The 23,442-nt window shown below is 41.0% G+C and overlaps 1 protein-coding gene across 3 annotated transcripts in view; it reads right to left on the bottom strand.

Moving 5' to 3' along the window:
- col18a1a (collagen type XVIII alpha 1 chain a) overlaps nucleotides 1-23,442 on the bottom strand; it is a 102,368-nt gene that overhangs the window by 15,969 nt on the left and 62,957 nt on the right. For 2 of the 3 annotated variants that reach the window (XM_028591724.1, XM_028591722.1), the window contains 28 exons: nucleotides 22,266-22,322; nucleotides 21,323-21,459; nucleotides 19,411-19,437; nucleotides 18,962-19,168; nucleotides 17,642-17,668; nucleotides 16,922-16,984; nucleotides 16,680-16,757; nucleotides 16,113-16,163; nucleotides 15,837-15,965; nucleotides 15,670-15,732; nucleotides 15,452-15,496; nucleotides 14,030-14,161; nucleotides 13,702-13,773; nucleotides 11,554-11,580; nucleotides 10,270-10,368; nucleotides 7,909-7,944; nucleotides 6,810-6,899; nucleotides 6,677-6,709; nucleotides 5,969-6,004; nucleotides 4,613-4,672; nucleotides 4,425-4,502; nucleotides 3,870-3,905; nucleotides 3,703-3,756; nucleotides 3,509-3,580; nucleotides 2,416-2,490; nucleotides 985-1,015; nucleotides 579-623; nucleotides 74-108 (listed from right to left, as the gene is read on the bottom strand). In XM_028591724.1, the coding sequence (XP_028447525.1) occupies nucleotides 74-108; nucleotides 579-623; nucleotides 985-1,015; nucleotides 2,416-2,490; nucleotides 3,509-3,580; nucleotides 3,703-3,756; nucleotides 3,870-3,905; nucleotides 4,425-4,502; nucleotides 4,613-4,672; nucleotides 5,969-6,004; nucleotides 6,677-6,709; nucleotides 6,810-6,899; nucleotides 7,909-7,944; nucleotides 10,270-10,368; nucleotides 11,554-11,580; nucleotides 13,702-13,773; nucleotides 14,030-14,161; nucleotides 15,452-15,496; nucleotides 15,670-15,732; nucleotides 15,837-15,965; nucleotides 16,113-16,163; nucleotides 16,680-16,757; nucleotides 16,922-16,984; nucleotides 17,642-17,668; nucleotides 18,962-19,168; nucleotides 19,411-19,437; nucleotides 21,323-21,459; nucleotides 22,266-22,322 (1,895 nt within the window). The remainder of the gene's footprint in view (nucleotides 1-73; nucleotides 109-578; nucleotides 624-984; nucleotides 1,016-2,415; nucleotides 2,491-3,508; nucleotides 3,581-3,702; nucleotides 3,757-3,869; nucleotides 3,906-4,424; nucleotides 4,503-4,612; nucleotides 4,673-5,968; nucleotides 6,005-6,676; nucleotides 6,710-6,809; nucleotides 6,900-7,908; nucleotides 7,945-10,269; nucleotides 10,369-11,553; nucleotides 11,581-13,701; nucleotides 13,774-14,029; nucleotides 14,162-15,451; nucleotides 15,497-15,669; nucleotides 15,733-15,836; nucleotides 15,966-16,112; nucleotides 16,164-16,679; nucleotides 16,758-16,921; nucleotides 16,985-17,641; nucleotides 17,669-18,961; nucleotides 19,169-19,410; nucleotides 19,438-21,322; nucleotides 21,460-22,265; nucleotides 22,323-23,442) is intronic. The other variant, XM_028591723.1, reaches the window with a different exon arrangement.

Below are 23,442 nucleotides of genomic sequence, written 5' to 3'. Positions count from 1 at the left end.
TTAACATTATGAAGTACAGAACATCCAGCACACTAATGAAACTGAATGGTGGTGTAGCAATAAGCTAGTTTACCTTGAATGTGTAAATATCAAAATTAGAGGCTGTTCCTGGGAAAAAACAAAGTTGTTTTAGTGATCAAGTACTCATAATTCACTTCAACACAGTCCTGCAGTGCAGCTACATTATGGATGGAGCGCAGAGCATGTTTTTGAAATTGTTGGAGCCTCGCCTTATTTCCCCCACTCCAATTTCGCACCTGTACCGCTTACACCATTTGAAGCATGCCTGAGCCCGATGAACGGCCCTCTCTATGCCGCCAGTGCCCGTCACCCGGCGGACTTTTTGCTGGCATGAAGAGTGGCGCTTATCTGATCAATACAATGCAGCTTTTTTTGGAGCAACAGGTGAGTGATTGGAATAGTGGAGGTGAAATCTGAGTTGAGCGCAAAGCGATATTGAGCGGGGGAAATTAATTGCCCTGGGAGCGGAAATTCTCACCGCTACGCTTGCATGCTCTGGTGGATACGTTTGAAATAATAGTACACTGTGTATATTTTTTACGTAAACTGGGATTTACCTGGAAGTCCTCGGTCACCCTGCTCTCCTTTTTCCCCTTTAGTCGCTACAAAAAAATATAATTTTTAACATCAGCAAGTTAGACACAATATCACACAGGTGTATCTGACATGGCAAACGGTTAGCTTCCTGCGTCATAGATAGGGATGTCTGTTTTATCAAATTCATTCTTCGTATCTAGTCAGACTTAATAGCTTAATTTCTTGATGATAGAGTGTATATCCCCTTCAGGCTGAGGCAGCTGGATCAAACTCAAGTTAAGATAAAACTATTTATCTCTGCAGACACTTTAAACCCTTTCTAAATCTCCATTCCTTGACTGACAATTTAACTTAACTTCCGTTCTCTGTCTCACAGATGTATGTATTGGTGCTGAAACAACAAACGATGTGTGATGGAGGTCATACCTGGGTAGTTCCTTGAAATTTCATCGTAGCGCTATGAACAGAAAGAAACAATGCTCAATGAAAAAACACACAGCACCAGCAACGACAACAGGATTTGTCTTGGTTCACGCCAAGTTATGCAGTTGGCAACTGACTCTGTGGTTTCACCAGACAACAAGGCTTAAACTAGAGAAAAAAAGCACCGGATAATGACTGGACATTAACACCTCAATGATTCAAATATGATATGGTTTAGCTCCCAGACACCACAGGGTACATGGGAGACATCAACTTTGTGTTATAATCAACCAATAACGTCAACTAGTACTAGGGCTGAACGATTTTTGAAAATAATCTAATTGCGATTTTTTTCAAAAATATTGCGATTGCGATTCGATATGCGATTATTTTTTAAGCTCTTTGTCTTCTGTATCATTCAACAAAACCTAGCAATAAATCATTGTGTAGTATGAACAACACAATATTAGATAGATTAAACAAACCAGGAGCCAGGTCTGTATGTGATGATGAAATTAGGTGATACATGAATTTATATGAATGACATCTTTTATTTAACTACTTCAATCACAGTAGTATATTGAGTACTGACCAAGCCTGGTGTAAACATTCATATGAAAGTCAGAAACAAATCACACTAAAGTGCAGATTGCAGAAATATAAAAACAAATGTGGCTTTACCACACTTAGTAGTATTTAGATTATTTAATTATTATTTACATAGACAAACATGTGGATTGCACTTTTTAAACACTGTCTTTGAACTTTACTAGACAGTTAAAAAAGTAAAAATATATACATTGTTGTATTTTCTTTTACAGTGCACAGAGAGGAGCTGCCTTCAGCCCCTCCCTCCCCTCATGAAGTTGCGTGCCGTGTGCATGACGGCGTCAACGACGCTGCACTTGCTCAGAGCGGCTATCGTTACGTTAGCAGTAGCATGCAGGTGTTGCCGTGGGATTAACTGTACTAATTAAACTGTTGAAACAATGCGGCCGCGCGGATGTGAAAGCTCCCCAAACGTCATTTATCAGAGTCTGGTTGTTACCCCTCTCCGCGGCAGTCTCCTCCACTCCATATCTTTATAACGGAGGTAACCGCTAACCGGAGCTAATCAGAGCTAATCGTTGCTAACTGAGCCTTCAGTTCTGCATGACTGTATTCATTAACTGCATGTATGGACTGGAGCCCAAATGAAACCCTTACAAGTTTTAAACTACAACTCAGAGTTGTTTGAATGACAGAAATCTGCTCAAGGTACGGCGTAGCGTTAGCGTGCTAAGTTGATGCTTTCTCTGGGGAGTGCAGACTGATTTGCTCTCGAGAGTCACGTGACCAAATAGCAGCCTTTGCGATTAGGAAATCGCATTAATCGTTCAGCCCTAACTGGTACACAAATGTCGAGGTACGAAGTTTGGGATCTCGTGTACTCACGTTGATGCGATCTAAGGGAATGGCTGGCCCGGGTGGTCCCGGTGGTCCCGGTGGTCCTGGTTGGCCAGGGACTCCCTGATGGAAAAAAGTTATTCACTCTTTCTTACTGTTTCGTATTTAGATACTGAAGGATTCCCATTAGGTAGTGGTAAGATTACTGACATAACATCAAACAGTTACAGACGGACAGTATTTTGGTATTTTTGACATACTGTGACACATTGATTTCTAGCATTGATGTTAACATTGGTTTGTTTGAGCATTCTCTTAGCAAACACTGACATGCCTGAAAAATGCACAGCTTTGATTTGGATTACAGACGCTCACTCTGGAAGAATCCATTCACCGAGGAATGGTGTGTCTACATACATGTTAATCGACATTGTCTATCCCACTGGCAAAAGGTAACAGCGTCTCTGACAGAGCAGAACAGCTGATATTTGTCCAAAAGGTAAAAAAAAATGTGTACAAAACATAACTAGCCACTTAAAAAAGAGATCTCAATAGCCGTGTTTTCATTCAACTGTCATGTTATTTTTAGCAAACTTCTGAAATGTCGCAAAAAAGAAAGGCAAACTAGGCACGTTTCCATGAACTGGAAGGCTACGCATGGCTGTAGTCTGCCAGTAAACAGAGTAGAAGAAGTCAAGTTTGCTAGCAGGAAACCAAACAAATCACATTGGTTGTCTAACAGTCTGCGAGAGAAAAATGGAAATTTGGCTCAACTGGGCAAGTTTTAATTGTTCTTTCGTGTCAGCTCGTATTGGCCGTGTTCCACGCTGTCCGGTGACAACAAAAAAATGCATGGGAATATCTAAGAAGACGCAGATAGCGGAAACATCTGATCAGCCATGTGAGGTAAGTGTTTGCCTGACGTAGAAAAGGCTAAAAAATATGTGAATAAAAACACGGATAATGAGGGTCCGTACAAGCTCACAAAAAAGCCAGCAAGCTGCTCAATGCAAGACTGTGCCTTCATTACACCCCGGCATGGCTTGGGGATTGCAAAGTAAACAATACAATGTCAAACTGTATTAAAATCTGCCTTCTGTCTAAGGCATTGGTAATAATAAATAATAATATGGACACTTACTGGGTAGCCGTAGCCAGATCCAACTCCCGACTCTCCTTTCTCACCCTTGTACCCATTTACACCGGGGCGACCCTGAGGAGAGAAAGTAATTGATTATTTCCCTGCACTTGGAAAAACAAACCGTGGGAAAAGAATATGTGGTACTTGGTATATGAAAATATAACAACGCAAGACACCAAGCAAGGGGTACTTACAGGTCTTCCGGGCATTCCAATTTCACCTTTTATTCCAGGAGGCCCATACGGTCCCTACCACAATAAAGAAATGAAATAAAAGACAATGAGCTGACTGGAGAATCAAGTGAAAAAAAAAAAAATTACATTAGTGTAGATATCTCCGTTAGAAATGCTCAAGCACTCACAGCGGGGCCAACAGGTCCTGGAGATCCTCTGTCTCCCTACAGGCAGCGAAAAGGAAGCACATTAGTTTCAACAACACAAACGCCACGCAATTTTGACCAATCACCGTAACTTTTCCGCAAGTTTGACCAGACTCTTCGAGCCACTGACCAAGCGGGAGTGAGAACGGGTTGACGTAACACACGTACGTCGCCAAATTAATTTCCTTATTTCTGATATGAAGACGAGACGTGTGTGAACATCTCACATTTACCAACAAAACGTACAGCGAAATACCTACCAACCTGTATACATTTTAACATCAATGTACGCTCTAAAGTTTTTTCACTCTAAAGTTGCTAAAAGCTCCTGTCGGCTCTCTGCAGCGGGCGGGGCTGCTGCTCAGTTCCCCCCCCGACTGACGCACGCACAAACACACAAAATACTAAAGCAATATAAATTATATGACATTAAAACAAATATAAACACTAAAAACAATAAAATTGCAGTTTGCTTTGTTATGTGAGAGCGAGAGAGACATGCGGTAAATGCACAGAGTCAAATGAAGTGAGACTCACCTTCGTACCCGTCAGCCCTTCCAGGTAGAGAAGATTTCCATCCGGTCCGATTATTAAGCCCGGTTCACCTTTCTCACCCTGAGCACAGTGCAGCAGCAACCAGACAACACAGACTTTGTTACGGCCGTGTCCTAATGATGACGAGTGGCTTCATGAATAGTTGACCAAACAAATAAGCAAGACTTTACCTTCGCTCCGTAGCCCGGGAGGCCGGCGTCTCCTCGGTCACCCTTTGGTCCAATAGGACCCTGCGGGATAAAGACGATACCATTTCTCAACAGTCATCTGGCAGCGGGAAGGTATCTGTTCCCCCGGATCAACTCAAGACATTCAATTAGTCTATACAATGCAGCTTGTAAATTGCTGAGTGGACTGCTGTTCAGATATTGACTGTAGAAATTAGTGGATGGGATGCTTCTTTGAGTAGATGCGGTGCCAACATGGCATCTGTTTGCAAATGTAGTGCAGCAAAGCCTTTGACGCTCGCTTACTTTTGTGGATGCAAGTTACTGTTAAATTATCTGGAGGCATTATTGGAATTTGAAAGAAGAGTGTAAAGAAGTCTCTTCTTTTTGCCCTTACAACAGTTTGCTTTCAGCTTATTCCTGTGACCAAAAGGATCACCACCCACACCAATATTCAGCACACAGAATTTGAACCTGTAATGAAACGAAAAGACAAAAACCAACAAGAAATTGATCCTACCAGTATGTATTGTTAGTGTAGCCAAAGCCCGACAGCCTGATACTTATTCCTGTGTGCCACAGAGCTCCAAAGTCAATGTACTCCTGTTTGAGTAACCTTCTCTAAAAACTACAGTGCCCTACTGTTCAAGGAAATTATTTTGAAAATGATATTTTACTTTAGCCTGTGACAGCAACAGCATTCTCTATAACATTAAATAGCCATTACTAAAGGTGCAACAATGAGTATTAAAAACATTTTTAGTTATTTTTTATTGAGAGCTTAACACTCAAAAACTTAATTAATCTGCATCATCAACTGCAAAAAGTAGACTGGCAACATAGACCAAGCCCTTGACAACTAACGTTAAATCCTGATTGGATTGCTGACCGAACACCCACTTCAAACTAGTGAAAACAGCTTAGTCGTGTGAAATAAACAACTTTGGCAGAAAATACTGTATTTGTGTAGGATCACATCATGCATAGCATGAAACTGATTAAGAAAATAGGTTTTCAGGGCCTTTAATTTACCTTTTTAATAAGGAATTTGGAATTGTGACCCATTTTTCTAAGATTAGCGTCTACGGTAGGACTAAGTGAATGGTTTTCAGGCTGATTGCCGACTGAGGGAAGGCACTGAGAGGCGGATTAAAACATTGTTGGTTTTGGTCTTTTCGTGGTATGTGTTTACAATAATGATTAAAAAATTATAAAATGTAGATTAACAACAGGTTCAAAACACACAGGAGACAGCGACAAAGAGAATGCAAGACCAATAACGTGAAGCAAATACACTTTGCATTTATGGTGATAATAAGGGCACGGTAACATTAATTATTGTAACACAAGGAGACTTACAGGGAATCCAGCTTGACCAGGTAAACCAGGTCCTCCCTGCACAGGAAAACAGACACATATAGCTTTATTGGATGGACATTCTGCGTTTTGCTAACTGACTACCGTGTACACATTTGGTTTTACTAACTTTACAAATAACACAAATGTACAAGCAAATCCACCCACAACTCATTCTGGCCCTGCCTCGTTCTAACTGTGAAATAAGCAGATTTCACTCAGTGTAGATCAATGGTATACAGCTGCCTAAAATATAATCTATTGAAATGGACACGTTTGGTGGTTATATTTGATAAAGGGCAGACAGTGATGACACAAGCCTATGTTCTCATAAAGTTTGACATCTTTGAAGAAATCCCTGATCAGCCCTGATGTGTGTTGTGAAAGAAAGGGATTAATTAACACGTTTCACCACGTGGTATGAACATTGGTTTAAGAAGATTGTCTGTCGTGTATCAGTTGACAGCCCACTCTACGGTTCTAATTAAAAGAGCACAGTCAACTGTATATATGTTTTTAAAAGCTCTGTGACATATACAGGGCCTTGTTAAGTGTTGCACCAAATGCATTAATATCTCGAAGTTTAAAGGCAAACCCTCATCTATGGCACAGATATGACTTTTTAAAAAGATGGCAAAATGAGGAGAAAGATAAAGTTGCATTTGTATCATTTTGCTGTATCAGTGTCACGGTTTAAACATGAATACAAACCTGAGGCCCAGCATTGCCAACAATACCATCAACCTGTAGACACACACAAAGAGAATAAAGTTAAGATGAAGGCCACCATTAAAACTGCCCTTAGCTTTGGATTTCAGTCCAGTGTATGCTCTCTGTTACTTACATTGCCAGATGTCTGGTAGACAACTTGTCCAGGTGGTCCAGGTGGGCCGGGTGGACCTTGGATTCCAGTTCCATCCCGACCTGGGTCACCCTAAAACAACAGCATGCGCACATGCAGCAAAACCATTTAAAACTGTCGCTTATGACAGAGCTTCAGTTCGTATCAAACATAAACAATTAAAAACCTCTTGAAAAAAGGTTACGAGGTCTGAGATCTAAAGGACTAAAAAGAAACGTACCGACATACAGCTTGTTGCTGTACAGCACTGGATCAGCATCTTATACACAACTGCTTTGTAGTTAAAGGTCCCATGGCACAAAAATTTCACGTTTTTTTAGCATTAATATGAGCCTTTGAGAAAATGAAAGCTCAGATGGGCCGATCTGGAATCTTCCCTTAATGTCGTCATAAGGGGAAAGGCTACCCCCCCTTTCTCTGCTTTGCCCGCCAACAGAATTTGGCCCACCCATGAGAGAGAGACAGCATGGCTTTCAAACGAGCTAAGTGGCAGTTGGTCAAGGCCACACCCCCACTCTCCACCTTGCCCCCCCCCTCCTCCCCTCCTCAATGGCTACAGACACAGAAATGGCACATTCTAAGAAAAGCTCATTGTGGGACTGGCTCTAGTGGCTGTAATTCTGCACCAAGGCTGAATTTCGTGAAAGAGACTTCAGATACAGATACTAAGGCCTATATAAAAGGGACCAGATACAGTAAGGGGACCCTAAGGTCTATAAAAGAGACTTCAGATACAGTATTAGGGGACCACTAAGGTCTATATAAAAGAGACTTCAGATACAGTATTAGAGGACCACTAAGGTCTATATAAAAGAGACTTCAGATACAGTATTAGAGGACCACTAAGGTCTATATAAAAGAGACTTCAGATACAGTATTAGGGGACCACTAAGGTCTATATAAAAGAGACTTCAGATACAGTATTAGGGGACCACTAAGGTCTATATAAAAGAGACTTCAGATACAGTATTAGGGGACCACTAAGGTCTACATAAAAGCATCCAAAAAGCACCATGTCATGGGACCTTTAACATAATGTATGAAAAAATAGACAGATATTTAGTGTTGACATTATATTTACCCTCTCTCCTTTGATGCCACTGCTACCCTTTGGTCCCTGTAATATTAAAAGATATGTTAGAAAAGGTGAAGGCACGGTTTGTCCAAATACCTGCTTCATAAAGGTCTGACAACAGACGAGATGAACAACCCTCTTATTCACTGAAGGCAATAGAAGCACAGCGTATATTATTATCTAATTCTACATTTAAAATCTTCTTTTTTTAAAAAGGGGGATAAATTAGAATGATTGAAACATATAATTCATGTTTACTTAAGCATGGTTCAGACGGCAGGATAATTAGGCCGATTTTAGCCCCGATTCACCCCTCCCGACAATCCTAAGGATGCTCCGATTATCGTACAATAATCTGATCAGATATTCCTGCCGTGTGTGGTGTGTTAAAACTGCTCTCGTCTGCTCGGAAGGACGTCGGGACCGCTCCGATCTCAAATCGGGGATATCCAACATGTTGGATTTTTTTGGCCCGATTTCTCCTCGTGTGTGGTGTCCCCCGGGGGGACAAACGAGCCTGTGTAAAATAGTCGATGGGCATAACTACATCCACAACTGCAGTCCACCAGAGTACATGGACGGTAATTAATCTGTGTAATACGTAACGACATTTCTATGAGAAAAAACAAATCCCCTCCATATCATGATGTAGCAAGTATAGTCCATGCTCGCGTTGTCTTCTTTGACCATTTCCTTTTCTTTTGATAACGTTTTTTTCGGTTAAAAACAAACTACAAACTATCGCCACTGCATCCTCTTCGTCCGCAATGATTGTTTACTCTGAAGTCACGTTTGATCTTGAGGGATTTTGCGAGATTTCCCGTCTGACCTGGGAATGCTCGGGAGTCAAATCGGTTCGTGTGTGATGTGTTGATTTTGTCGTGTGCTGCACACCACACACTGTACGACCAAAACTGTTTGACCCGTGATTTTTTATCACCGTGTGTGGGGTCTCTCAGGATTGGAAAATCGGCCGACAATTTTAAAATTGTCCCGTGTGAACCAGGCTTTAAGCCGAACAGCATCTTGCCGCAACTAAAGAGTGTTTTAAAATATAAAACGGGGCAAATATACTCCCTTCCGCTGTCTCAAAAGGTTGTTACCTTATCAATTCAAAACTGGCTTCTGCAAACACTTTAACAGATTAGACATATTGATTATAAAATAATATTAACTCATTTACTCATTAACGTCATTCACTAGCCTCAGGACTGCATCTCAATTCTCAAGTCTTTGTCACTGGATAGAGTTTTCCCAGCTGATCACCTAACGTAAGTATGAATGACAACTGAACAAACTCCATGATGAAGACCACAACATGTAATTGAAAGCTCTGGAAAAAGCTAGCAAGTGGAGCTTGTTTAACTTTGATTTCTAAGGTCCAGAATTAACTTTAATGCTTATATTGGGTATAACTTGTTATAGGTACGTACATCCCAATGTGATAGTATATTTTAAAGCAGTCATTGTCAGACACTGATGTAATGTGCACCTCTACTATAAAACTCTCCGTGAAGCGTTGTAGCTAAACTGTATTTAAACTTCTTCTGCACTGCTGGAAACAGCAGCAGGACGTGCAAAAGATGCACATTCTTTGTCCTCAAACGGTCCATTTCCTTCCCTCTATTACACTCCAGTTACTTTTTAATAAAACTGGTTTGTGAGAGGGGTTGGCCTTTTCTTCTGTTACTGCATCTTGCCAACATTTTCCCTCAAAAAACAAAACAATAATTTTCTAACCCAGAAAGTACTCAATACAATGTACTTTATGAAATTACTATTGTGGCCACGGGGGAAAATGGTCCACAGATATTAATAATGTTGCCCAGTGTCTTGTTTGTTTATTACATTACATTGTTGTGAAGTTTGCTACATAACACACACGCAAAAAACCCCATTAAAAACCATTAATCTTTCCTTTAAAGTCATTATTTTGACAGTTTGCCCTGTCTGTAAAGCCCAGTTCAGACCAAAGATTTGCGACGAGATGAGTTGAAACTTGCGACGCGCCGGTCTGCAACGTTCTGAAACCTGACAATGTACCATCTCCATAGCAACAACTCTTTGTACTTCCGTCTTAACTTCCGACTTGTTGCAACTTGTTGCGTCTAACATGCGTGGATAACGTTAGTGATAGTGAGATGCTTGCTACAACTGCATTTCTAGTAGAGATGGAATGATGAAAACGTTTTATTTCTATGATTCACTGCTTTGTTCTAACGCCGCTCGCTCTCTATGAAACAATACAAATAAAAAGGATTATGGATCATTTGATTTCTATAGTTTGTAGCTGACTTGACCAGCTGACTTCTCTATTGGCTGTTGAAACAGGTGACGTCCCTTATGTGTCATCTAGATGTATTTTACCTGAGGTCCGGGGAAGCCATCCAGCCCTGGTCGGCCATCTTTTCCTACAGGACCTTCGCTGCCCTTCTGACCTGTGATACCAGGCAACCCAGCTTTACCCTGCAGAGGTACAAACAAGACACACCAGTGGAAAAAACTAAATTCAGTTAAACACAAAAACAAAGTTTCTACTAGGGGAAAAAATTTATACAGCATAGTATTGCAATATTTTCTGTGGCAATACTGTATCGATACACAGACGCCAAGTATCGATCTTTTATTATATATGTGTTGGTCTGCTTGACAATCTGATTTTGCAGCAACACAATTGAAGTGAGATGAACAAACAGAGTATGTATCTTTTTAGATAAAACAGATGTTGACAAAGTTTCCTTTTGGGGACATAATTTGAAATTGGGAAAAATTTGAAGTTGGAAAAAAGTTAATATTGCAATATATCGCAGAATATTGCAATATGTTTAAAATCGCAATAATATCGTATCGTGACATAAGTATCGTGATGATATCGTATCGCAAGGCCTCTGGTGATTCCCACCCCTAGTTTCTACCACATTACTGCCCTTAATGTGAAGTTTGCTTGTACTTAAAATCAACACCCAACTCTGCAGCTTTCAGCTACTTCCTGCTCATTGTCGTGCTTTAGGCAGTCAACGAAGACAAATGTGTTTGTGTTTGCTGTGTTGCTATGAGTTTGTCTTTCTGCTGCCTTTATTTTCATACATTCTACGTAATAAAATAGTCAGTATAGATTGATACTTAAATTTTTTGTTTACATTTTATGCCACTGCTTCTTTTATCCATGCATTCATTTTATATTTTCCTATTTTCAGTTCTGTCTGTGTGCTTGTATGGTTTCCTTTTTCCCCGTTTCTGTTTCTTTAGAAAGGGCAAGGACCTTATTTTGCCATGAATAATCAATAAAGCCACAGCTTATTTTTTTCAACCCCAATGATTTAGAAAACAAACCGGTGAAATGACAGCAAAGGAGAGTCGCAAGGATAAGGCTCCCACCAATAACCAAACCTGAATGTTAAATAAACTCATTAAGAGGCTCGAGGGCTTCAGGGGCCTAACGCTCGCTACCACCTTAGAGACCTCGGTTCAGTCGCAGGTAACAGTACCTCAGGCTTGTTTGGCCATTTCCACTAATTTCACATACTCAAAACAAGACCCATTTTTTTTGATCCAGTAGATTGCTTTTAGAGTAGAAAAAAAAAAAACATGTGAGTTGGAGAAGTGGGCAAGAGGACTAGCTCATGACAGATTTCTGGAAAAAGGACTTACCGGAAGTCCAGGCAAGCCAGGAGAACCCTGAAAGCAAACACATTTGCTTTAGTTATTTGCAAGCTCATGTATACCTTCCTCATTTATTTGCAACATCCTTGTTGGACTAGTTCCAGTTCAATATTCAGACATGTAAAATGTAGACCTGTACAAAATACATGGCATACTGTTTTTACTTTGTAATCAGATTATTTACAGAATGAATGACAGTTAACTTAGGACAAAGAGCCCATATGAATAAACTGATGAAACAAATGGGTTAAAGTGATGGTTTGGAGTAATTTCACCCTAGGGTCCTTTGCACCATGACCTCGATCTAAACACTCCCCCCGAAGCTTTTTTTCACCTGGGTTGAACATTGGGAGAGTTAGCGTAGAGCAGCGTTAGCCACTGAATAGCTTAGCGCAGGGGCTAATGGGTCCGAAATGTCTCTTAACATTACCCCACTAATAATGCCCGAAATGATACCAAACATCTACAGTAGTAGCAGCAGCAGCAGCAACAGCAGAGAGCAGAAGCCAGCAGGCAAGTGTTATAAACTTCTGGTATACTTACAAACGTTCCAATCCATTGTTTTATGAGTGTATAACCTATTTGTACTAGTGTAGAAGTTTGGTATCATTTTGGGCATTATTAGTGGGGTAATGTTAAGAGACACTTCGGATCCATTAGCCCCTGCGCCAAGCTATTCAGCTGATAACGCTACTCTACGCTAACTCTCCCAATGTTCGACCCAGGTGAAAAAAGCTTCTGGGGGGGGTGTTTGGCTCGAGATCATGGTGCAAAGGACCCTAGGGTGAAATTACTCCGAACCATCACTTTAATAAGTTGCTGGGTACACCTGTTTTTTTTTGTTGTTTTTGAATATGCAACTTGTCATTGCTACCATGAATACTGTACTGTTCAGTTGTAGACACCTGTAACTGCATCTGCCCTTCTCCGGTCAAAACCTTTTTAGTCGTTTTCCTATGTTTTTCGACTGGATGAAGGGCAAATGCAGATGCGGTTGACATCTAACCGCTGTTATTTGAGCTACTTTAAGATGCTTATTTTAGCAGCTTCCCATGAAAGTCAAACTGCATCTAACATGATTGATCAACAATTTTCAATTACATTTACAGATGAAAGGTAAATAGTACAATGAGTGCGAGTGAGGCTAGCTGTGGTGATAAACATTTCTTTTACCCCTTTAAGATTTATATTAGTGCTACCATAAGACAGTAATTAAAGGAGAAAAATAAGAAACCCTAAACTTATGCTTTAAAATGGTGTCTGGAGTATGAAACAGTCGCCACGTTGCACCTGATTGTGTCCGACCGAGAGACTACGTGACTTTAAAGCTGCTGATGAGATCTGGGATCAGAGACTTAGGCTGCATCTTACCCCTACCCCTTCGTTTTGCGCATTCACGAGAGAGTAAGGGCTGTCCCAATACTCATTTTGATCTAGGGGTAGGGCTAGATACCCCTTGAAACCAAGTAAGGACACAAGCTTACTTGAAAGCAAGGTGTATCCAGATACGTTTCGCAACAAGGAACAAAGGCTGCCAGGTCGACCAGAGACACCCATAAATGTAAGTGTTTTCGGCTTAAAGAATTGATTTAAAAATGACAAAAGTCTTGTTTTGTGCTCTACACAGTCCTGTATATAAATATTTGCAACTATATTTGTAACTGAAACGTTTTTAAAAATCGCATTGAATACAACACACCATGCAGTGTGTATAGAAATATCTATTGCAAACAGACCTAAATATGTATGATGATGTAACCAAGTGGCGTCTCATTTCATAGGGGTATGTTTTCACCCCTACCCTTTGGTTTCGAGTGACAAGGGCTAGGGGTAAGATGAGAAAGGAGATTCAGCCTTACTCTGGCTTTGAATATGGGGACTTAAAGGCATACTACGTAATTTTTCCTGCTTCGGTCCCCCTACAGGTTCTCTCATTGGAACTACAGCTTGTGCGGTTGTAGTTCCAATGAGACAACCTGTAGGTGGACCGAAGAGGGAAAAGTTATATAGTATGCCTTTAAAATCAACATTTGAAGAACACAAGGAGGAACTATTGCTTATTTAAACTATATCTGTAATGTGAAGTATATCGTCCTCCACAGGACCTGAAGTATTTTTTCAATATGCAGTACTGACCGGTCTTCCTTCAGGTCCTCTGACGCCAGGCAGTCCATTGCTGAAACCTCCACCAGAGCCCTCCATGTCATCCTTCAAACAGCAACAAAGGATTTATGACAAACAAAGCCTTTTCTTTGACCTTTTTCTACTCTATTTCATTTATTTTAAGATTAAACACTTTCGGGCCAACTTAAGATCATTTCACTGATACATATATATACACAGATTGACCACATTACTGTATCTGCACTACAGCTCTCAATACACAGTATTTAAAATGTAGCATTTGTGAGATTTTGTAAAATCTACCAAAAGGTATGATCACAAAAACTAATAGAAAACTTACAAATCCAACCCGATAGCTTGGTCCAGGAGGCCCGGGAGGCCCAGGTGGCCCAACCGGTCCGAGGGGTCCAGGCAGACCAGCCAGTCCGGGCTCTCCTGGAGTTCCCGGTAAACCGGGATTTCCTTTAGATCCCTTTTGGGTGGAATGACAGAATATGGAAATACAAAGTTAAATAAAAGCAAATACAATTATGTCAGTGAAGTGCATCGAACCATGATAGGGTAGTATGGGTTTTTGTTTTCATTCTACACCTAACTGTTAACACCTGTCATGCAGCATTTAGTATGAGTAAGTGTGTTTTAAATTGTAGGTAGGATAATGTAACTGCATAAACGTTCATGCTCATTGTTCTGGGGCCAAATTCAGACGTCCCCAAATGTTAAACCAAACCATAGCCAGCACTTAGATTAAACTTTAAGTCAAGTCGGTAGCTGACAATATTTGAAAAAAATTAGCATATTGTTAGATGACACAAATCCTCTTTGATGGCTGACATGCTGGAGCCCAGTTACCTGCAGACGGGGGGCTTAGGAAAGTAGGAGGAGAAATAGTGGGGCAGCAGATTGGTGAGAAAAGAAAAGTAGGAGCTTGGCTGGAGAAATGAAAGGGATGAGAAAAGCTTTAGAAATAGCTGGATGGAAGTTGATATTCATTATAGTTATCGAATGGGCATTACACAGTTCTGGCATCCCAAAAGCATGCCACCAACTCACACTTTAAAAAGGTCCCATGGCATGAAAATGTCACTTTATGAGTTTTTTTTTTTTTTTAGACATTAATATGAGTTCCCCTAGCCTGCTTATGGTCCCCCAGTGGCTAGAAATGGTGATAGGTGTAAACCGAGCCCTGGGTATCCTGGTCTGCCTTTGAGAAAATGAAAGCTCAGATCGGCCGATCTGGAATCTTCTCCTTATGATGTCATAAAGGGAAAGGTTACCTCCCCTTTCTCAGCTTTGTCCACCCAGATAATCCCGCCCACCCATGAGAGAGAGACATCATGGCTTGCAAACAAGCAAAGCATGGCAGTTGGTCAAGGCCACACCCCCACCCTCCACCTTGCCCCCCCTCTCTCCTCCTCAATAGCATTTAAAGCTACAGAGAAATGGTACATACTAAGGAAAGTTCATTGTGGGACTGGCTCTAGTGGTTGTAATTCTGCACCAAGGCTGAATTTCGGGAAAGAGACTTCAGATACAGTATTAGGGGACCACTAAGGCCTATAGAAAAGCTTCCAAAAAGCAACATGTCATAGGACCTTTAATTCATGTACCTTCTTCTCAAGAGTATGTCTTCTCTAATACTGCTTAGCAAGGCAGTTTGCATTAGGTTGTGTTTCTGAGTGCAGAGCTAAATGTAAAGTGGAAGCTACTTCAAGGTAAAACTGAAGAGAAACTACAAAAAGAAAACTACATGAATCAGCACCTTCTCTCCAACTGCTCCTGGAAGACCCAGCTCGCCTGTATCACCCTAGTGTAGGAAAAAAAAAAAAAAAAAAAAAAGAGTAGGGCAAAATATGTTAATAGAAACGTCCGTTAAAATTACATTTGAATTCTCTTTACTTTCTGTGTATGGAAATATAAACTATAACAATATTCTGGCTACTGTGCATGTTTCTATCACTTTTTTAAAAAGGTTATTACCTTTTCTCCCTTTGGACCAGACACTCCCGGGAGGCCATCAGTACCCGGCAAACCAGGCAAGCCCTAGAAAGATTAGGTTCAGGTGTACAGTAGTTGTTGATGAGTTAGCCTCCACAGTTCAGATGGTTAAGGGAATTAAATGGCATATTGTTTTGAGAGACACCTACAGGTTGACCGGGCGCTCCGTCCTTCCCTGGTGGTCCAAATGCCCCAGAACTGGATGCTGTTCCTGCTCCTACCGTAGAGGGACCGGGAGGACCGGGGGGACCAGGGGGACCTGGTAGACCAGGCAGTCCCTACGACAACAAAAAGAATCCATTAGCGTATCCAGAAACTCAAATGTCTCTAACCAACAATTCAGCTTCTTTGACTTGAATGATGTTGTCCTCCACTACACACGTTTGTTACTGTTAAGGAGTATTTCAAATTGTAATTCTTCTCACCCGAACAGATTCCAGATCAGGAAACCCTGAGCCTTCCATGTCCACAAAAGTCTGAAATACATGAGGAGAAATCAGTCGTGTTCAACAAATGAGTCACACAGGCAGGCAGTCGGCGGATACTAGAGCTGCTCGATTCTGAGAAATAAATTAGAATCACAATTATAGTGGTCAATATTGAAATTGTGATTATTTAACACGATAACTCATTTACTTATGGAAAGATGTTGCATTTATTGAACTTAAAAAACAGTGAAACCATTAAACAAATCAACAATAAATCGTGATCTTGAAGTGTGAAATGTCTCGTAATGCTTTTCCTGTGAAACTTTTTGAATTCCCCTTAAAATAAATAACGTGAAAAATATGTTCAAATGTGTGCTGGGTGAGTTAAGCCTTTGAGAGGGGCGTGTCATTCAGAACACAAGACAAAATAAGAGTTTACTTGCAAAACGTAATCAGCTAAATAGTCGTTTTTCTCGATAATATTGTTTTTGTGGTTGCTAGGAGTCAAAATCACAATCAATTTCAATTCATTCCACAGCCCTCGTTGATAGAAGACTAACTCACAGATCTGAGTCCTGGTCCTGGGGGTCCCGGTGGTCCTGGGGGGCCTCTGGGGCCCGGCTGACCCTCTCCACGCTCTCCCTGAGAGACAAGTTCATTAAGGCAATCTTCAACACATGTATCCATTTAAACACAGACAGACATGGTGGTTCTATTTTACACATTCTATTGTACTTGGTAAATGTTATAATATGTTATGATATGTTTAATATACAATATGTTGTCTGTTATTGTGTCGATCTAACCTTATCTCCTTTAGCTCCAGGTTCCCCCGGGGTTCCAGGGAAGCCAGGAGGTCCATCCGGACCCTGTGCCGAGGACACGGTCATGTTAGAGAGATACAGGGAAAGACCAAGTGTAAAGGACTTCCTATCTACTTTAAAGGGGGGCTAGGCAGTTTTGGCAATTTCTTTGCTTTTTGCTCGCAGGTTTCTCTATAGAGCTCCCCCTACAGCTTAAGAATAGATATTTGGCAACACTGTGTAAATACTTGCTCGGTGAGTCTGCCGTTTCCTCTTTCTCTGTTCCTCCGACAATGCTTTCCTGGCTTTCTGCTTCTTTTTTGCCGGCTCAGCCATGACGATAGCGTGAAAAACTCCATCGCTACCTTGTTGTTATAGCTAGCCGGTTCCTGGATGGGGGCGTGTATGTGTGCAGTGCCGTGAAGCAATTTGTTACATAGCGAGACCTGATATCTCGCGGTACCTCCTGACGCCAAGGCCAGTCGCAAGGGTGGTTTTTCCGCTCACAGGCGCTAGGAGGAAGCGAGACGACCACCGTTCAACTCGAAAAAAGTCATATAACCATTCCAATGACTCCAAAGCTGTTCAGTTAAGGTAAATTAAGCTAAAAAAAATAAACTGCATTAGTTCCCCTTTAACATCCATCATCACTGCGGTTTTGTTTGACAGTAGATAAGACTGTATCGGTGTTTTTGGTATTGTGCAGGAATAAAAACCACTTACGGGTTTTCCATCCTCCCCTGGATCGCCCTGTGAGAAGCAAACAAAGAAACACACGTCTTCTGAGACACATTTGGGAATATTTTTTTAAAAATTCACGTGACAATTCTTAGTTCCAATTACATATACGTTGTAATTTTATAATTGAACTTTAAAAAAAGGATCATATTTGAGTGTAGTGACTAGTGTTAATTTTGTCACCTATTTTTGATTTAGTCTTGTGCCAAATGTCCTTGTTAGTTTTAGTCATATTTAGTCATTCACATATCTTTTTTTGTTAGTCAAGTTTTAGTTGACTAAAAGTCTTGTCATTTTAGTCTAGTTTTAGTCAAAACAGAACTCAATATATCTTAGTCAAGGTTTAGTCAAAACATTTTAGTCTTTTTTTTTTTTAAATAGTCAAAATAATAAAAGTAAAATAGTTATATAAAAGTAAATTATATAAAGTTATATAACTATCGAGCCTCTTCCTTATTTCACCAGTAAATTCCTGTTAAACAACAAAAACAACCACTGAATGGGAAAGGGTATTTTACAATAACATTGAATGCAGCACGAGGGTGGCGAGGCGAGTTTGAAGGGAACACATCATCTGTTTTTCAGACAACAGCAGCTACAGACTGGTGTTGGAATCCTCTCCAGTGAAATCCAGACAAACTTTTACATCGTTTAGCTGTCAGCATTTTAACTATGTTTACTCCAGCTGCTAGCTAACGGTAGGCTAACGTTACCTGCTGCCAAGTGTAGTGTTAACTAGCGTCCCGTGCAGCGATGTTTCGGTTGCCTTAGGAGCATCAGAGAGAAGCGGAGGCATTTAAGTAGCGTTGCTATTCGGTCCGGTAGATAACGGTCATAAAGGCACCGGTCGGTGAGTATTAGCACCGGGTCTCCGTTCTCGGTACCCAACCCTAGTAACAGCTGAATATTCTATCTCATGATGGAAAAGTAGAGACGATTGTAGACGGAAATGAAGAGATTTTATCTTAGTTTTTATTTTATGCAAAACATTTTAGTCTTGTCTTTTTTCGTCAACAATAATGCATGTTAATTTAGTCTTAGTCAGTGTTTCTGGACATTGGCACAGTCTCGTCATCGTCTCGTCTTAGTCAAAAAAAAAAAGGTCGTTAACGAACATATTTAGTCTCGTCAGACGAAATCAACACTAGTAATGACACACTTTTTTTTTCTTAGACTCTCGTCTTTTTCACGCTAACAAAGACAGCCATATGCTGTGACAAATACAGGAGATCTTGCTCCAACGAGCACAGCACAGCTGCTGTGTTTATGGTTTTCATGCAAAGAATTCAACTGTAGTCTACTAACTGGCTCTCCATCAGCTCCTGCTGGTCCCTGGGGGCCCGCGGCACCTTGCGGTCCAGCTGGTCCTCGGGGTCCCGGGACTCTGGAAGCGACCGAGCCGTCACCGCCGACTGAAAACTCGGTTGCGGGCCCTGGAGGGCCAGGGGGGCCGGGAGGCCCAGAGAGGCCAGGCTCTCCCTTCTTTCCTTGGTAGCCAAAGCCTGCACTGCCCTGGAGATGGAAGAAACATCGGTGATAACTGAGGTACGGACAAAAGCTTTTCCATATTCAGTCAATTTACAATGGACCTGGGTTATTTATTTCTTCTTTCATTTGAATGCTGTCGCAGTCCTCTCCGGTTGAGGGATCACAGCGTATCACAGAGAGCATTCTGTCTGTACAAGACCCCTGGAACTCTGCTAGGTGACTCAAATCAAGTTGTCAATACTCAAAAAATGGGATCTCTAACTTACCTTTGATCCCTTTTCCCCTGGTTCTCCCTGAAAATGAAAAGAAGACGGTGCCAGGTCAGTGCCAGCCATACATATCCACAGACACATCCACCTTAGGGCAGCAACTAACGATTATTTTCACTGCAGATTAAATCTGTCCATTATTTTCTTGATTAATCAAATAGTTATTTGGTTTCTAAAATGGTGAAATTTTTTTTTTTTTTGTTTCCCAAAAGCCCAAGATGACGTCCTCAAATGTCTTGTTTTGTTTTCTTGTTAACGGTCACAGAGGAGAGAACAAACTAGGACATATTGACAGGGCTTAATTTGAGCCAGAACATGTTCCGGCACCTCAGACGTTGGATCCGGAACCTTTTTTATTGGATCTGGCACCTCCTACGTCACCATGAAAAATTAATCGCCTAAATGAAAAAATTAAATTACTGTTTGTGTAGTGTTCAATGTTGTTATCTGTCTTTATTCCCCATTTAAGTTCCACAAAAATCTTGTTTGCATTTTCGATGCGCTTTGAGGTGAATTTTCAGGGTAAGACGGAGGGGGGAGAGGGACGGAGGGAGGGGAGGCACTTCAACAGCGCGGCGCTGCACTTCTAGTGACACATGTACTCGTGCTGGTTGAGATTGCGGTTATAGCCTCATTTAACTCAGGGGGGAAATGTCAAAAAGACAACAAAGTTTGCTTCACTTGTTCAAATACGCCGGCCAATCGGATCCCAACAAGCAAAAACTGTTTCTGCCGATCAAGAATGTTAAGACCACGGTGGTTTTTTTGGTTAATTTAATAGTCCGATGGAAGTCTGCTTGTGAAAACGATTGTTGCAGTGTATTTTTTATTTATTTTTTTTTTACATTTCGCACCGATGCAGTGCGTGTTCTGAAGTAAAAATAAACATTGCCCTGATGTGCACACAGCGTTGTTTAGGTTTGTTTTAGTCAGAGAAGCTACGTAGGCAGTGTCATGTTTTTTGTTCCGTTACCTCCAACCCCCGTTTTGAGTCGCCGGATCCACCCCCCCTCTGCGCTCCGGGACCTTCCACTTTACAAATTAAGCACTGCATATTCACATTTACCAAGCTGCAATCAGAGACATTAATAATATAAAGTATATCTCATCTTATCCATCTTATACTTGTTTGTATAAAAATGACCCAAACCGATTCGTTGATTATCAAAATTGTTTGCCGATTAATTTAATAGTTGATAACAACTAATCGATTAATCTTTGCAGCTCTAATCCACTTTTTTGAGAACTTCACCTACAGTAAAGCCTTTTACTGACGCACACGGAGTGTATACACAGTCACTCCCATTAGAGGGGTACCAGTGGGATTGTAACTCTGCTGAGTTATAGAACCACTCTCAGAACATTTAGAACCAAATCCTGTTTCCATATCCCCTGCTGAATCTGTGTGTGTATTGTTTTTTTTTTCTCTCCTTGTTGTGTGTGTATTTGGACATTGCAGTGTGTTTATGTGCATGTGTTTTAGGATGGAAGGAAATCAAACCAATGTCAGGCCAACAATAATGTCTCACATAGAGGATTTTCCTAACTTTTCAATCATTGTGATGCCATTTGGCCCTCATAGACACACACTGTTTATCCATAACAAAGTAACTAAATGGCTTGACATTATATTGCATTTGTTTGCATGAAATTAAGACTTGCAGCTCCCTCTGGTGTTCCTTTGGGACATTTCACCCAAGCTCATATCACTGCTGTTACTAGCCCTGCTCATGTCCCTGCTCATGCTTTTACATCTAGCTCACTGCCCATTTTAACAACAAACTGGGTTAAAAAGACTTTTTCTTGCATCATCGGTTGGCCCCACCCATCACACTGCATGACAAAGATGGCTTGTCTAATACAAGTATTCCATCCACTATCAAAGTAGATGCTATAAAAAGGTTCAAACCTTGTCTCCACGGGCTCCACCCCGTGAGCCGGAGCCGGAGCCTGAGCCAGCATCTCCCTTCGGCCCTATTGGACCCCGGTCTCCTTTCGCTCCTGTATCCCCTCGGTCACCCTTCTCTCCTTTAGCCCCCACTGGCCCTGAAAGCGACGACAAAAAGGACACAGTCGTTAATGCCCTCATGAAAAGACCTTTCACAAATGATTAATGATTGTATCCCACATCCCAAACAATAAACAGGACCCAAAAGAAGAGGAGAATAGAATTTTTGCTTGATGGAGCAAGAATCCCAGTGTGTGTGGCTGTAATTTAAAGGCCATGTGAAGCGTTGGAGGTGGTAACTGAATACACCTTCCCCACACACCTGCATGCACAACCCTCCTCATATTTATATTCTGGTAGGAGCTGAATTGACCGTAAACCCTACCCACAGATTTGTCCCTTTCAGTGGAGCTTGAAATAAAAAACCCACTTCCTCGTTGTTGTGTAGAAGTTGCACATCTTCAATGCCACTGACATGCACAGCAACATGAAGTGCGCAATGGAAAAATGGATCCCATGCCTCTGAGCGGATACATAAGAATGGAAAATTAATTAAAAAATGTAATGCCACATAGGATATATCCATCTATATACATGTTTTTCCTCTCTTAAATGTGCTCTTCTATTTCCTCTCTGTGTACATTTAGCCACAGGATTACAGCCTGAACGGCCCAATTTTCCATCCCCCCCTGGCTTATATACGAGGATGTCAGCCACCCTGCATGAATTCAGAAGCATGAAGTAGATAGATTTAGGCATGCTTGTGCGCTTTTGAAATCCATGTGAGGTCCTGCATGAGGAGTACACATGAGGTAGGCAGAGCATCAGAGCAGAGAATAAAAAGCAAGTAAAACACAGGAGATTTGGATGCTTGTCTCTGTGTTTTTAACTCCCCTAGACCCACCTGGTGACCCAGGAAGTCCGGGCCCGGACTCCACAAAAATGTGCTGGGAGTCACTTGCTGAACACAATGCAAAAAACAGTGTTAAATTAAGTCTCCAGATTAACATTGTTTCGAGTCAGTCTCTAGGACGCATTTTGTTGTTTTTCTCCGATCAGTCAAGAGAAGTTTTTCTTGTCTGTTTTTCTGTATGTTCAACAAGGGACTTGACTTTAAAACAAAAAATGTTAAGTATAAATTTGATTTAGTGTAAAAATGCACGAAAGTAATCATTTCAAGTAATATTTTTTTTCCAATGTAAAACTGCCTAAAATAGTGCATCATAGAACCTTTTATAATCTTCTTCTCATTTTTTTTCCAATGAAGTTTCAGAGTCTTTCAAGATTCAGCGCTTTTTGCAATTTTCTCTGTAAGACAGAACCACTTTCTTTCTCTGTCATGAACTAACATGAGCGTCCCGTGATGACTACAGGCTTCCTTAGCGTGCTTCATCAAACACCTACGTTGTATTTAGCATTAGTGGTGATGCTTCCTTAAAGTCATGTGTAATAATGTGTAAAATAGGTTTGGTTAGTTTATATTGCTGACAATGCAACCATCAGTTTACAAAGAAAAGCACTGTGCCTCAGGAGATCAAATTGAGACAGAGTGTCATTCATGCCACTACCACCAGATGGTGCCAAAGTAAAACATTTTTAAATCTTACACGTTAAGATTTTAAGGGTTTTTTACGTGACACACTTTGACATATTCTCCACTGGAAGACCTTGTGCAATCTGTAATAGAGAAAATTTAGTACATAGACACAAGTCAGTATTAAATTCTCTGTGGGTTAATCACTTAGTAAGATGGGGGTAACTTATTCTCAAGTCAACTTTAACCCTGGATGGTATAATATAGGGAAAATTTCAAAAAATGTTAAAACATGAACATCTTTCTGTTCCAAGACTGCAGCAGTGACAATTATGTATTTCAATGTACTGTAATTCCCACAAATGAGAGCCTCCCGATCGCTATTGCATTAATCCCTATGTCCACTAGATGGAGACATGTCAGTGAACTAGATGGAGACATGTATGCATGTTCAAGGAATATGTGAATGTCACAAACATCCCGCTCCATACCCGACAGGTGAGCTAAGTCCTGTGTCAACATGTGGAAGTACATTTCCAAAGAAAAA

The sequence above is a fragment of the Perca flavescens genome, chromosome 11, assembly GCF_004354835.1.
Source record: "Perca flavescens isolate YP-PL-M2 chromosome 11, PFLA_1.0, whole genome shotgun sequence".
NCBI lineage: Eukaryota > Metazoa > Chordata > Actinopteri > Perciformes > Percidae > Perca > Perca flavescens.
This window is presented reverse-complemented; position numbering and strand designations above follow the sequence as displayed.